General features: G+C 34.3%; 2 protein-coding genes across 3 annotated transcripts; both read left to right on the top strand.

Moving 5' to 3' along the window:
* Positions 1-5,541: 5,541 nt before the first annotated feature.
* Positions 5,542-13,134, top strand: LOC140824991 (F-box/LRR-repeat protein 15). 2 transcript variants are annotated; one of them, XM_073186444.1, is made up of 18 exons: positions 5,542-6,364; positions 7,444-7,505; positions 7,587-7,624; positions 7,711-7,843; positions 8,941-9,040; positions 9,123-9,320; positions 9,394-9,664; positions 9,740-9,838; positions 9,958-10,046; positions 10,124-10,223; positions 10,337-10,507; positions 10,985-11,137; positions 11,410-11,570; positions 11,671-11,869; positions 11,985-12,448; positions 12,545-12,608; positions 12,706-12,792; positions 12,889-13,134. In XM_073186444.1, exons 1-18 carry the CDS (start codon positions 5,862-5,864, stop codon positions 12,967-12,969), a joined length of 2,973 nt encoding a protein of 990 aa, XP_073042545.1. In that variant the 5' UTR covers positions 5,542-5,861; the 3' UTR covers positions 12,970-13,134. The 2 variants fall into 2 exon arrangements, with proteins under 2 accessions (XP_073042545.1, XP_073042544.1); XM_073186443.1 differs by having other exon boundaries at positions 5,543-6,364; positions 7,444-7,624.
* Positions 13,135-13,432: 298 nt separating this feature from the next.
* LOC140824992 (uncharacterized) lies at positions 13,433-15,147 on the top strand. Its single transcript, XM_073186445.1, has 2 exons — positions 13,433-13,654; positions 14,429-15,147. The coding sequence occupies exons 1-2, from the start codon at positions 13,510-13,512 to the stop codon at positions 15,034-15,036; spliced, it is 753 nt and encodes a 250-aa protein (XP_073042546.1). The 5' UTR covers positions 13,433-13,509; the 3' UTR covers positions 15,037-15,147.
* The last annotated feature ends 342 nt before the right edge of the window (positions 15,148-15,489 follow it).

Genomic DNA, 15,489 nt, shown 5'->3' with positions numbered 1-15,489 from the left:
TAATTTTTTTTTATCTCAAATACATATTATTTCGAAATTACCTTAATTTGAAAGAATTAATGCGTTGTAGTTTTTTTTCAAAACCATATATATATTGTATATCTTGAATTGTCTTCTTAAAAATTCAAATAAGAGATCACAAAAAAAATTAAAAGAGATAGATTCAAAAGAGTTTCAAATGAACATTAAATTACTCTCAACAAACATGTATATTACCCTCAATAATCAGAAATATTTGACATCCAATGCATGCAATTCGATATTTCCATAATTTGAAAGAGTTAATGTATGATATAATTCTGTCAAAAACATCCAATGTATAATTTTTGTACCTTGGGATGTCTTATTTGAATTTGAAATTATAAATAATGCAATATTGCATACTATATTAGAAACCAATTTTATTTTATTTATCTTACTAAATTTATCTACTCCAAAATTGCATTCTGAAATGACCCCTCTTTTCAGCACCATATATGAGTTGAATCCTTCCAAGATATAATGTTTGTTTAAATTTAGGTTTGTTTGTTGTTATGAACTACCTACATATGGAAACAACGAAAACAACAAGACACTTTAAAGTCTATCTTTCATGATCGAGAAGTAAAAAAATATTATTCATCTATTTATACAAAATTTTAATTATTATGTATTATTAATGTGATATTTTTCTTTTATATTACAAAGTTCATGGATACATGATAGTATAAAATTTCCCGTAATGGAGGTGATTAAACGAATTCTAAAAAAAGTAAGCATCTTATTAGACGACACCTTATAAAATTTATTGATTTTGTTTTGGAATACACGTAATAAATGTTAATTAAATAACTTTTCTGATTTATACATAATTTACTTATGATCACATCTTTCATTTTTCTTTCAGAATAATAGGATGTTGTGCATATTATGTATAGATTTTGTAAATTAAATCACAACCCATTTGGATAAAGATATTGATGAAACAATTATTGTTATCATTCAAATGTGTCAAACACGTGACATGTCACAAGATTGTTTGTGAATGTGGATATTGACGAAATTTTTGAATTTTTTAAAAAGTAATTCTCATTAATTTTATTGAATGTGATTTAAGAATATTTTTTTATCATATGTTAAAAAATAATAATATATAACTTTTTGAAAATTAAAGAATTAAATATGTATTAAGGTTGTGGCCGACATCAATACACTAAACACGATAAGCATCATGTCATTGTTTTAGGCTAACACAATCTAAAATTTTGAGATATGATAGTGATTATTAGCAAAAAAAATTAATCGATTTTAGAACAGATTTTAAGATAAATTAGAAAGGTTTCTTTGGGTATAAAAGTTGTTTTTCCTGGATATAAAAAAATGGAAAATGCTATGTGTACATAATGGGTTACATAGAGGCTTACATGTAATTATTAATTAATTATTAAATTACAAATAAAACCCTCACCCTGAATTGATAGACTACCTATTTTATTAATTATTTCTTCTCATATCTCAGCCCTCACTCCAAATCGATTGACCGTATCTTTCTTCTCCTCTCCCAACCCTCGCTTCCAAATCCATATGCGGTAAAGACGAAGAAAAAATCGAGATCATAGAAATATTATATTGCTTATCGAGACGACCATCTATTCTCTTTGTTTTACATCTTTATTACTGTAAATTAAGGTTAGTTTTTTTTTCTTCCAATTTGTTGTTTCGTTTGTTTTAGATATAGATTCGTAAAAGAGATTGTAGATTGTTTCGTTTGTCTAATTCTAATTTTGGCAATATAATAATTTATTATTGTAGTTACAATCATTAATTTTTTTAATTTTAAAAATCATTACTATTAATTTTTTATATGATTTATTAAATATTGAAAAATATAATATTTATCAAAATATATTTTTTTTAAAAAAAAATTGTATGATAAATCTCAGGACTTGCATTAAAAAAAACAATTTAATATTATTGATAGGAGAAGAAATAATGAATGGAATGTGTAGTCTATCAATTTAGGATGAGGGTTTAATTGTAATTTAATAATTATTTAATAATTACATGTAAGCCTCTATGTAACCCATTATGTACACATAGCATTACCCTAAAAACATATAGTAAGTACATAACAAGATAGTAAACACATGTGTGTGGTAATTTGAACCGAATGTGAACAGATGGCCCGATGTATTAATAATTTGACAAAAAATTGTGTGAGACGCTCTTACGAGTCGTATTTTGTGAGACAGATCTCTTATTTGGATCATCCATAAAAAAAATATTATTTTTTATGCTAAGAGTATTATTTTTTATTGTGAATATCGGTAAGGTTCACTCGTTTCACAGATAAAGACTAGTGAAACCGTCTCACAAGAGATTTACTCAAGAAATAAACAAATAATCAGATTTCACTAATCACATATGTAATAACAATAATAATAAATAAGGACAAAACAACAAGTTGAATATCACAAAAGTCATCATTCACTATCCTGCGAGCATCCAAATAAAACATCGATAAATTAGTCTTATTTATCTTGATAGTTAGAAACATATCCCTTGGACGTGCAGATGTTTTTTTTAAAATAAGAAAAATAAAAAAATAAGTGTTAAAAGATAAATCTTTATTATGTGTGCAGCTTTTAAATTTATTTATTAATTAGATTTCTACGTATTGCATTCTTTACACTATTCGAAAATAATAGACATGCAGATGCGTTTTCAACCTGACAAGTTATTAATTTTTTTTAAAAAATTGTTAAAAAACAAACTTTTGATAACGTTTAGAAGGGTGTACGAACTTATAAATTATTGATTTTTTAAAAGTGAAATGTAGGAAAGACATTAAAAATCATTCAATGAAAGCTGCAGCACGTGACAATTATGTGTCCATATTGCTGGGCTACAGTACAAAGATTCATTGAACGAGAAAATGGACTTCGGTAATATATGTGGAGAAAATGAGCTACACTCGAAGCAAATAATTCAACAAGGATTGCGTACTCGAAAGATTTCTGAACACACTTATCATATATCCTACTTGCTATGCTCAACAGCTTTTTCTTTAAGATATTATCAGATCTACTAGGATCATTTAGAGTTTAAAACAAATACTCAACCATTTCTGCAAGATATAGTTCGAGTAGTTACACACATTTTGAACCTTAAGATTCATTATTTGTTATATTTGTGGTGCTTTAGTTATTTGATTAAGGGTCTCAATCGATGTAAAAGATACCAGGAGTTTCAACTTAGACAGTTGATAAGGCCTAAGATTGAAGCGGGTTGTTACAAAAGATTTGTAAAACCAAAATCTTCTAGTTAAATTGGTCTTAAGTGGAATAAACATCGACGTAGAAGAATTTTTTCCTTCGAACTTTCATATATTTTGCGTAAATAAATCAAGAGACGCAAATAATTCTGCACAAGTGTGTGTGAGTACAGAAGATTCATTAGAAAATAGTCAATTTACACACCAAAAGAATATTACTAAATAACAAAAAGCTAATTTCTTTAAGGCAAAAACTTATGTGAGACGGTTTCACTGGTCATATTTGTGAGACCAATTTCTTATTTGGGTCACCCATGAAAAAGTATTACTTTTTATGCTAAAAGTATTACTTTTTATTGTGAATATGAGTATGGTTTTATGATCCGTGAGACGGTCTTACATGAGACCCACTCTTTCTTTTAACACATCAAGAGAGAAAATCGTATTCTGAATTTCTATCACCATAATAACCAAACACAATATATGCAAATTATGTGAAACCAAATTCAGTTGAATAAACAATCCACTGGCAATACTTTAATTAAATGTTATCCTTGAATATGTTCCATATTACACGACAACATAACAAAAACACGACGAGACGTAATCACTCGACTTTTCCTTGGCAACACACATGCATGTTCTCCATTCTTCCTTGATCTCTCACGTCATCTCCCTACTTTGTAGTATATATCTTTCAATATATAGAGAATAGAGACCAGCAAAACATGAAATTTAGGGTTTTATTAGAAAATCAACTTTTTTTAAATAAAAAATCACTTGTGTAAACTTCCTGTGAATATTTTCTTTGCGATCCATCACTTGTTTCACCAATTCTTCAAAAAATTGGACAATTGGATCGATAATTTGTCCTTGCAGAAAACTTCTTATCGACGCTTCTTGACCAATGGAAGGTTGGGATCCATGATCTAAACCCATCGGAACGGGTCAGATTTCAGTTTGGTTGCACTCGGCGGCACCGAGGCGCTCGATGTACATTGCTTCCAGCTCGCATTATCTCCAAACAGGTCGTTGGATCTTCTTTCTGGTTGAATGAATCCATTAAGAATTCGTGTCTGTCTTCACTTTCCCTGCTTGTTGCTTGTTCCTCACAATCCACCCGAGTGAAATACGAATGATGATGGTGGCAAAATGGAATTAGCGTTTGATTCATGGAAGCTGCAGCTGGCAAAAGATGTTGGGCTGCGGCTGGAATATTCCTGCTGGGATATCCAAACCTGAATGCATCCCTTGAATATATATGGTTTTGCAATTAAGCAAGTTAATGATGTAACAATGCCTAAAAAAACTGATGAATTTTCATTTTCATTTTCACCAGTAAGCTAGAAAGGCTTAGATTTGGAAGGCAACCGTGTGGGAAGACGAAAGGGCTTCGTGATGTAATAATGCCTACAGAACCCGAAGAATTTTCATTTTTTATTATTGATTGTAAAATATCTTTCTCGAAATGTTTTGTGATATATGTTGATTTAGGTGAAAAATATTATTTTTTATATTTAAAATATATTGTGTGATATAAGTTAGTTTGAGTGAAAAATATTATTATTTTTATATTAAAAACATTAATTTGACTGCAAGTATAGATTGAGTTGACCCGTCTCCCGAATTATAGATCCGTGAAAACGTTGCACGTGAGTTATACTCATAGTTTTATATCTTCGGGTAAAAAACTATTTCGATAATATATTTACAAGCATTTGAACACTACATAGAAAGAAATTATATATTTTTTTTGGAAAAAATTACATCATAAATAGATGAAAAAGTAAAAATTATTCGATAAATGACATCATTTGACTCGTACGATGATAAATTTAAAGATAAGGATAATATAATTATTTTTTTTTTATTTTAAAATCATATAATGATATATTTTATCGAGTCAAATGTGGATTGATACAAGATTAACGAAGCTCAACATTCCTATACAACGATGCCAAACTATGCAATATATGATAAAGAAAGTCATGGTTAATGGAACCAATGTGTCACCTTTATGTAATGCTTTAAAATACAGAGAAGATGATTATTTTAAAAAATAATATATTTTGGGAAGTAATTATTTTATATAGAGAAATACAAATATATATATTTGTAAAACGTGTGTGTTGCTGCAGATATTCTCTATTTCAGCAAAGGGCCTGATCGAACGGGCCCAATTGACATGACCCAGCCCGATTTAGTTGTTACTCTAGACTATGTCGAACCGAGAAATTTACCATACCTTTTTTTTTTTTTTATCGTCTATATATTGGATTTTTCCTACAAAAAAAAAAAAGAAGAGAGAAGGCCAAGATTGATCAACTGAAAAAGGAAAGCGAGACAAGTATCCCCGTCGCCGCCGACCTTTTCTCCAAGAACAAGGGCTTGATAATGCTCCCGATCGGCTATACCTACTACTGTGTTTCTCTATTTAAGCGACGATTTTGAACGGACTGGGAGAAATTAAGGCATAGTATTTCTAATTTTTCTTCTTTGTGTTATGTTTTCGAATTTTGGGGATTTTATTTTGTTAAAGTAGGATTCTTTGTGGGACATTGTTACCTTGAGTTCGTGAAAATTTCAGGAGTAATTCTTTTGTCGGTGTATGAAGATTTGGTGTTTTCCTTTTAAATGCTTTGGAGCAGAAGACGACGAGGATAATAACATTGATGACGCTACGGATAAAATATACTCTTTTGGTGTTGAAAAGGGGAGAGGGCCACTGAAGGACAACTGGGACGAGCAAATGTCGAATGATGAATCTGAATTAGGGTTTTGGCCACCTTTACGCAATGTTGGCGATGTCGATGAGGGAGAGGGATTAGGGCTAGGTTTACGGGTTACAGATGCCATAGGAAGAGAGAATAATGGAAGGTTACCTCTCGATGATGATATCGTTGAGAGAGGTGAGGATTTTTTCAAGTGGGTGAACGATATGGATTCTAGATATGCTGCTACTGGTGGCAGCGGGAGTCAAGTGGACGTTAATTTGAAATTAGGGTTTAATAGTGAGCCTTCTTCTTCATCGTCTTCAGCTGTGGATATGGGTGGAGAGAAACGTGATCGTGATTTGCCAAATAAACGGCCAAAATGTCTTGCTTTTGCTCTGTAAGGCCTCTCTCTCTCTCTCTCTCTCTCTCTCTCTCTCTCTCTCTCTCTCTCTCTCTCTCTCTCCACCCGTGTGTGCGTGCCTGTGTTTTTCAATACTGAATAGTATTATGTGCTTGGATCACCTTTGAAAATGTTGTCTCCACATGGTAATTACTAATTTATTAAACGTTCTTTTAAAATAAAATTTGTGGCCATTTCATATTAAGTTGTAAACTCCCTCTACTGATGAAAATTGTTGTCCTAACTAAAAGAGGTTTTACAATAAATAACTCGGTTTTGAGATCCTTTTACGTGCTTACTTGAATCTTTAGCAGCGACGACATTATTGAGAATGTCATTGGTTTGCTCTTACTAGTCCTGTATTAGGTATGGCAGGACATGCAGGAATAGGAGCATGTTAATTGTTCTGTCATTTGGGGCGAGTTGATTTTAAGATTTGTTGGGCTGTCGAGTAATGTTTAAAGATTGAATAACTGCTTACAAAGTCTGTGAGTTAGGTTTGAGAACTGTGGCTTCTTGGTATCACCGAGAGTCCAAGACCAAACCACTTTATTGTTTTCACTTGCTTCATAAGATGTCACTGATTTATACTCACAGGCTGTCCTCATACATTGCATCCTCATTTACACACTTTTCTTGTTAAAATTTGTTATATCCCGGTTATCTGGGACTACATCTTTTGCTGTGTATTTTTTGTGTAAACTTGTTGCGACCTAGTTGTGAGACAGTAAGTTCAAAATATTTATGCGATACAAGCGGCTATTGTTCTGTGTTGAATATGCAAGCATCTAAGTGCATATTTCTTCAGAATTATTACATTTTCTTGCCAAAAAATTGGCGTAACGGTGTGAGCTACATGAATCATCTCCTTTCTGGTTTTTTGAATATTCTTTGATTGTTCACGATTGCTTTTTTCCTTTCATTTTCACAATTTGGCACTGTTATCCTAGAACCTCGATGAGAGTGGCTAACAAATCATGTCCCATCATCACTGTTCTCCTTAACTGTATCACATTAATCATTTTATGTGACATGTATGTTAACAATTAGCCTTGGCATAATTTTTTGTCTTGCAGGGATTTGGACTCGAATTTTGGGAACGAAATGCATTACCTTGCTCCTGTGCATGAGGATGTTGGTGAGGAAAATTTGTATGATTTGAGTGTTGCATCTGACAATGCTAGAAATGATCTTGATCCCTGGAAAATGGTTTACTTAGAGGTTCGAATGGATCTTACTGATGACTTGCTGCATATGGTATGTATTACAAATGACCCGAAGGAATTACATTAATTTTCCGCTGTTTTGAATGATGAGGTTTAAGTCTTAGTGTTTTGCTTTAGGTCTTTTCTTTCTTGGACCAAATTGATCTTTGCCGAGCTGGAATGGTTTGTAGGCAGTGGAGGGATGCAAGTTCTCATGAAGATTTCTGGCGGTATTTAAATTTTGAGAATCAGTTCATATCTTTGCAACATTGTGAGTTGTTCATTCGATTATTGCTCTCCTCTTATTTCTTCTACATTTTTTCTTTAACATTTTGAGAAATAAATGTATTGAATGATCCCATGATATAGATACTCTTAATCTGTTAGATTAACTTCTTTGGAATTTGGATGTAGCTTTAAAATTGGGGGTGAATCTAAATTGATGGCTAGGACCCAATTACCTGAAACCGATGCTCATGAATAATAATGATTTCTTTGTGTGTGATAAAAATGTGATACTGTACCTACAATTAACATCATTTGAAGTTAGGGAAGAGTTATCCTTGTATACTTGATGGATTCTGTATTGTCATTACCTCCATGCATAGTTGTTAAAAGCCTAAGCGCAACTTGCGCCTGGGTTATTAGTTATTACTCAGGTGCACCACTTGAAACAAGCGCGCTTAAGGCGTGCACCTCTGCCTAGGCAGGAGGCATCTGAGAGGCGCAGAAGCGCGCACTTTAAAGAAGTTAACTGATATTTTGTTGGTAAATAAAAATTAACTTGAGGCCAATCAATTTTGAAGCTCGATTAACAAAATGCATAGATATTTAATGATGAAAAAACTTTATTATCACTCTTTTATGCAATACTTTTTATCAGAAAGTTCAGAAGTCTTCTATGCAAACTTTTACTGTAATCTTCCCCTGTGCTGATGATGATGGTATAGTTTAGGAGGATAAATAGAAATTTGATGATTTAGATTATATTGTAATCTTTTATGCAAACTTTTACTCTAATTTTTTCTACACTCATTACTGACTATTGTTTTGGAAGATTACATTGATGTAGTTGAGGAAGATGATGAAGAATGTGATGATTTAGATATTTGTAGTTTTTTGCTTAATATACTATGAATTGACGACTTATTAATGAATTTTAGATGATTAATTTAATTATTTTAGTCATGATTTACGTTACATTATCAAATGCGTTTTACCTCGTTAAAGCGTGCGTTTCGCCTTGCGTCTCAGGCTCCAGGGTACATTAGCGCTTTAGTGAGTCTTGCGCCCTAAATAACTATGCCTCCATGTCTAAGTTTTTTTTATATCAAATGGAAATTGACCTGGACTAGTTTGATGTTTCAGTTGAAAAGATGTGTCAACGATATCCAAATGCTACTGCAGTCAATGTTTATGGTACTCCTGCAATCCATTCACTCGCAATGAAAGCAATCTCTGCGTTAAGGTCATTTCAATTTGATCTTGTTGGATAAATTTTTAATTTTGTGGCGTGTATGTTGTTTACTGATATGATTTACGTGGCTCAGGAATCTTGAGATATTAACTCTGGGTAAAGGCCAGTTAGGAGAGACTTTTTTCCAAGCCCTGACAGATTGCCACATGTTGAGGAGCTTAACTGTCAATGATACTACTTTGGGTAATGGTATTCAGGAAATACCCCTTTATCATGAGACATTACTCGATCTTCAGATAGTGAAATGTCGTGTGCTTCGTGTTTCCATCAGGTGATTAATCAGTGAAACTAGTTTCAGATTTTAATTTATTTTTTCTATATTATAAATCATGTTTCCTTGTCAGGTGCCCGCAACTCGAAACATTGTCTCTGAAACGCAGTAGTATGCCACAGGCTGTTCTCAATTGCCCCCTTTTACGTCAGCTTGATATAGCTTCTTGTCACAAGCTCTCAGATGCTGCAATTCGTTCTGCTGCAACATCATGCCCGCTCTTGGAATCCCTAGATATGTCTAATTGTTCATCTGTCAGTGATGAGACAATACAAGCAATAGCTGCGTCTTGTGGGAATCTCCACATTCTTGATGCTTCGTACTGCCCAAACATCTCTTTAGAAGTAATATAACCTTTTAAATTTTGTTATGTTATGTTTGTTTATACTTGTTCTCTAACATGTAATACTCCCTGGAAGTCTGTAGGACTGGCAATGTTAACAGTTCTTAAGCTTCATAGCTGTGAAGGTGTAACATCAGCTTCGATGACTGCTATATCACGTAGTCCTATGCTAGAGGTTTTACTAAACTCTTATCTTGCACATTTCCACATTTCTTTTTTTTTCCCCATGATTTTTGTGATTAAATTTATTACATAGCATCATATCTTCTGATAGGATTTATGTATCCATTTTAGGTTCTTGAACTTGATAACTGCAGTTTATTGACATCAGTATCTTTGGATCTTTTGCGGTTGCAAACCATAAGGCTTGTACACTGTCGCAAGTATGCCCTACTCTTGCACTCTGAAATTGAATATCTTTTTTTTGTTGAAAGATTAAAATTTTCTTGCTTCCTTGTAGGCTTGTTGATTTAAGCCTGCGAAGCAGCGTGCTGTCATCCATTACAGTTTCTAATTGTCCTTCTCTCCAGAGAATCAGCATTACCTCGAAGGCCCTTAAAGTATGTAGTATATTAATGAATTGTGATACTACTTTTTAAATGTGCAAGGCGTCTTCTCCTTAAATATATGTTACTAAATACCTATATGACAGTTTCCTGATGTATTCCTGTAGAAATTAGTTTTGCAAAAGCAAGAAAGCTTGACTAGTTTAGTACTGGAATGCCCATGCTTGCAAGATGTTGACCTCACTGAATGTGAATCTTTGACGAATTCCATTTGCAAAGTTTTTAGTAGCGGAGGAGGCTGCCCTGTGTTGAGATCATTAGTTCTCGATAGCTGCGAGGTTCGTCATGGAAAATTTGCTTTTTTGTTTTTTTATTTCTGATATTCCATTTATTAAATATTTGTAAAACTTAACAATAATCAGCACTAACCTTGTATACAATAAGCTAATCACACCTCCTTAGTTTATAATCATAGGTTCTTACCTTTTGACAATTTGTTTGGTTTAACAATGTGGAGCATAGCAATGGGGCACTGTCTGTCATTGAATCCCCTGATATGGGTGTGGTAAACTAGCTGTCTAGCTCTCTGTGTTTGAATATGTGCTTAGCTATCATGTGTCATTTCTTTTATTTTCAAATTTTATCTTATTTCATCGTCTATCTTTCTGTAGTTTCCTCCGTTCCTTTTCTGATTACCAATGTATACATTGTGAGCTGTTACATTTCCTCCGTCTTGTTACTTTATTTTCGTGGTTTGATTAGGTATATGTTATAAACTTGATGGTCATATCTAATTGTACCATCTCTCTTCGCAGAGTTTGACCACTGTGAGTTTCTACAGTACATCTTTAATCAGTCTTTCGCTTGGTGGTTGTCGTTCAATAACTGCTCTTGAACTTAGATGCCCTTGTCTTGAACATATCTCTTTGGATGGTTGTGATCATCTTGAAAGCGCATCATTTTTGCCTGTAAGTGACCATCTACCTTACTTTATCCTTTGTATTGGGGTTGAAGTCCATTTTAACTGACTGATGCCTGAAAGCATCCTGTGTATTTCCTTGGAAAAAATTGATGTGGGAAATAGTTTTCTTTGTGTTTTATATCTTTTTCCAGATTGTTAAGCTCTAAGAGTTAGAATGGCTTGCTGGACCTCTCTGTCCTGACAATTTTGCAAGTTTATTGCACCCTCGCTTGATTTATTTTGCTTAACGCGCTTTTGATTGTCATGATTCTGTCACAGGTTGGTCTTAGATCCCTGAATTTGGGCATTTGTCCTAAATTGAATGTACTCCGTATTGGAGCAACACATATGGTTTCCCTTGAATTGAAGGGGTGTGGTGTTTTGTCTCAGGCATTGATCAATTGCCCTCTTTTGACATGTTTGGATGCTTCTTTCTGCAGGTTATTCTACTTGTATTTGTTCAGCCTAACAACTTTTACCATAACATTGAATCTGATCTTCAAGTGTCTGACTGATTCTTTTTGTGCCTGACATGTGCAGCCAACTTGAGGATGACTGCTTGTCTGCTACAGCATCTTCATGTCCTCTCATTGAATCTTTGATATTGATGTCGTGTCCTTCTGTTGGCCCTGATGGACTGTTATCCTTACACCGCCTTCCAAACTTGACCTATCTTGATTTATCCTACACTTTTTTAGTTAACTTGCAGCCTGTTTTTGACTCCTGTTTCAAATTGAAGGTGATATTTTTTTTCATATTATTTCTACTATTTTTCACCATCCAAGCAAGGCCCAGCTTAGTTTCTTCCCATGCTTAGTCACATACTTTGTATTGTTGATTCATGCTTTATGTAGGTTCTAAAATTGCAAGCATGCAAGTATCTTGATAACACATCACTGGAGCCTCTCTATAAAGGCAAAGCCCTACCAACTCTTTGTGAACTCGACTTGTCCTATGGAACACTCTGCCAGTCAGCTATAGAGGAGCTGCTTGCTTGCTGTACGCATTTAACACACATCAGCATGAATGGTTGTGTCAATATGCATGACCTGGATTGGGGATTACACTGTGATAAAAGATCTGCGGTAAACACTTTCTACTGGTCGTTTGACTCTTCTTCAGAAAAGGGCCCCCTCCAAAAAGACCAAGCCGACCGTCTACTGCAGAACCTCAATTGTGTTGGTTGTCCAAATATCAGAAAGGTGGTTATTCCTCCTGCAGCGGGATGTTTCCATTTATCATTGTTAAACCTATCCTTGTCGTCAAACTTGAAGGAAGTTGACTTGTCATGTTGCAATTTGTTCCTTCTTAACTTGAGGTAGTGTATCCTACTTTATCTTGTTACACTATATTGGACCCAAAGACATTATTATCACTTCGTTTGATCATTTTTGTCATCATGTTTCTTTTCCAGCAATTGTAACTCATTAGAAATTTTGAAGCTCGACTGTCCTCGATTAACCAGTCTATTTCTTCAGGTGCATTTCATATGATTCTACAACTATTGTGATAAATGTACTTCAATAGCAATTAAACCTAAGTTTATGCTTTGTTTGTGCATATAATATCGATCAGTCTTGTAATATCGACGAGGAAGCTATTGAAGTTGCAATAAGACAGTGTATTATGCTAGAGACACTTGATGTCCGCTTCTGTTCTAAGGTTAGAGAATTTCATTGTTGATCCATTGGGTATTGTTATTTTCCATTGCCAGGTTAACTCTGAGATGTTGGTGATTTTTTTTTTTTTGCTCGACAGATATCTTCATTGAGCATGGGAACGTTTCGTGTGGCATGCCCTAGTTTAAAACGAATCTTCAGCAGCTTGTCAACGATGTGATGAGAGATATTAAAGCATATCATTCGATCATTATCTGCATTTCTGGGCAACAAATGTTGTATGCGTTGGTGAATTAACTTCCGCGAGTCTTGTATGGAAGCATCAGATCTTGAAATCTATTGTTAAAAGATTATGATAACATAATTTCTTGGATACATTTCCTTTGGCTGTGAACAACCGGATGCCAAGCAAATGCATATAGTTATTAATGGTTCAGATGGCATAACTCAGATTTAGTTCTTTGATGAAGCGCATCTTTTATATATTGAAACAATACATGTGCTATTGTTGTGTGTATTACATATAATCATGTTTTTGGTCGAGAATTGTAGCAAGGTTCTGTGAGATGCACGTATATATATCAACCTGGCTGGCCTGTGTCCGAAGATAATTTTCCCTTTTGTGCTCGGTCTCGACAAAAGTTTTTCTTTTTTTTTTTCTTTCCATGCCCAAGCCCCCAGGCATGCCAAACCAAATACAAAGCCAAGTTAAAACTACTTTTTAGGGGCAAAACCGTCCTTTCGAGGAGATACGATTACGATGCTTTGTATAAACAAACAAAGAAACGCAAACTATTCCTTGATTAATATTCCAACTCTACTTTCTCAGCTTCGAACGGCAATGGCAAATGTCGTATTCCTTCTTCTTTCCATTTTCTCCGTCACTGCTTCTGCCGACGTTCGAAGTAAGTTTTTCTTCTGATACGGTACTACTTTTCTTCTTCATTAGAAAAAAAACAGTAATCTTGCTTCAGTTTTATCAATGCATGCCCGACTATATCAAGGTTCAGTGGAGGGAGTCGAATCTTTCTTTGTTTTTTTTAGTAGCCCAGTTTCCATTTTAAACAACACTGATAGTTGTCTGGTTTGATTGTTCCTACATTTGCCAGAAACTAAGTAAAGAAATGGGTGGAGGTCAAATATGGACTTTCTTCCCATTCGTGTAAATTTTTTCATTTAGATCTGTGGATAAGCATTACATTGTTTGATTATCTATGCTACTGCGAACGAGGATCTTGTTTTCTCTTCTTGGTTATTTCTATCACGGGTTGGGATCACAAGACTTGGCCATTGAAAAATTTCAAGGTTATTCGATCCGTTCATCGATAAAAATAGGAACATGCGACGATGTTTATGACTTGAACTGCCAATTCTTGGAATGATTGTGGGTGATGGGGTTGTTTGGCGGTTGGTATGAAGCTGGGTTTATTGCTTTCACTTCTTTAAGTAGATGATCTCGCCGGTAATTCACTGTTTCGATAACATTAAAGTCTAGTTCCAAACTGAAGTATCTCTGGAAAATAAGCAATTTATCCAAATGTTATCTCTAGTGTTTGGGGAACATAAAATTTGGAAATAGGGATGTCTCCAATTTATCAAACTTCTATCTATTCTGATAGTTTCCATTGTCATCCTTCATGGGCTCGGACAGGATTGATTATTCTCTCATTGAAACGCAGATAAAGTTACAGATAATCCTGCTGATGAGCTGGTGTCTATAATCAACGACAATAGAACAGCTAGCAAATCATCATCCTTGTACAGCAACCCCGGCCTGGCCTGTATTGCCCTCCAATACATAAAAGCATACAATGGTGACTGTAGTTCTGTCGGTGGGCCAAATGCCAAGAAACCATCGGACTCCGAGTTTGCGGAAACGTTTGCTCCCAATTGTGGTGTCGAAGCCTCGACTCTCGCCCCAATTACTGGCCGTATACTAGCATGCCAGTCAGAATATGTGGATCCTTTACAAGCATTTTCGGGAATTCTGATGAAAAACAGTAAGACCATAGGAATGCTTCAAAGCAAGAATCACTCAGAAGTTGGTGCTGCTGTTAGCAGCTCGGATGGCAGTTCTCCTTACTTCTGGTGTGTGTTGTTTAGCAATGGAAACTCAAACCAGAGCTTTGTTTTGGAGGGAGGTGTGGCCAAGATTAGCAGGCCTGGATGCTTCAGTGGTGCTAATGATGTTTGTAGTAGTGGTGATGCTTTGGATAGAGGAGAATTTCCTGTTTTGCAGGTTGTGGTTGCATGTATAATCGCATTAGGTTATGGGTTCATATTTTGATGTTTTTATGGGTAGATTGTATTTTGGCTTGCAGTTCTTGGTATTCTTATTCAAAGTTAGTTTGTGATCATCGAAAATATGCATCTATATAGTTCTCGTTTGTTGGCTGTATTGAAGTTTTTTTGTTAAGCTGAAGATAGTTGCGAGAAACTTTGGAAGAATGGGATGTTCTTCTTGTTCTAATGTATGGTTCTGATTTAATGAGTATAGTTAGTTATTAATCGACGTATTAAATCATAATTTAATTTTTTGTGAAACGGTTTTATATGAATATATGTTTAAAATGCTGGATGTTGATTATTTTTGCTTACTTGTATCACTTTTATTTTGTATAAAAAAAAAACTTAAATTTACTTTTAAATTCGTACTATTCACAAGCTTGTAAACGATGACACTCTCAAATCCAGTTGGAACTCAAGATTTCCAAATCTTGGAAGATGACAAGCAACAGCT

Source organism: Primulina eburnea, chromosome 3 (assembly GCF_022965805.1).
Source record: "Primulina eburnea isolate SZY01 chromosome 3, ASM2296580v1, whole genome shotgun sequence".
NCBI lineage: Eukaryota > Viridiplantae > Streptophyta > Magnoliopsida > Lamiales > Gesneriaceae > Primulina > Primulina eburnea.
This window is presented reverse-complemented; position numbering and strand designations above follow the sequence as displayed.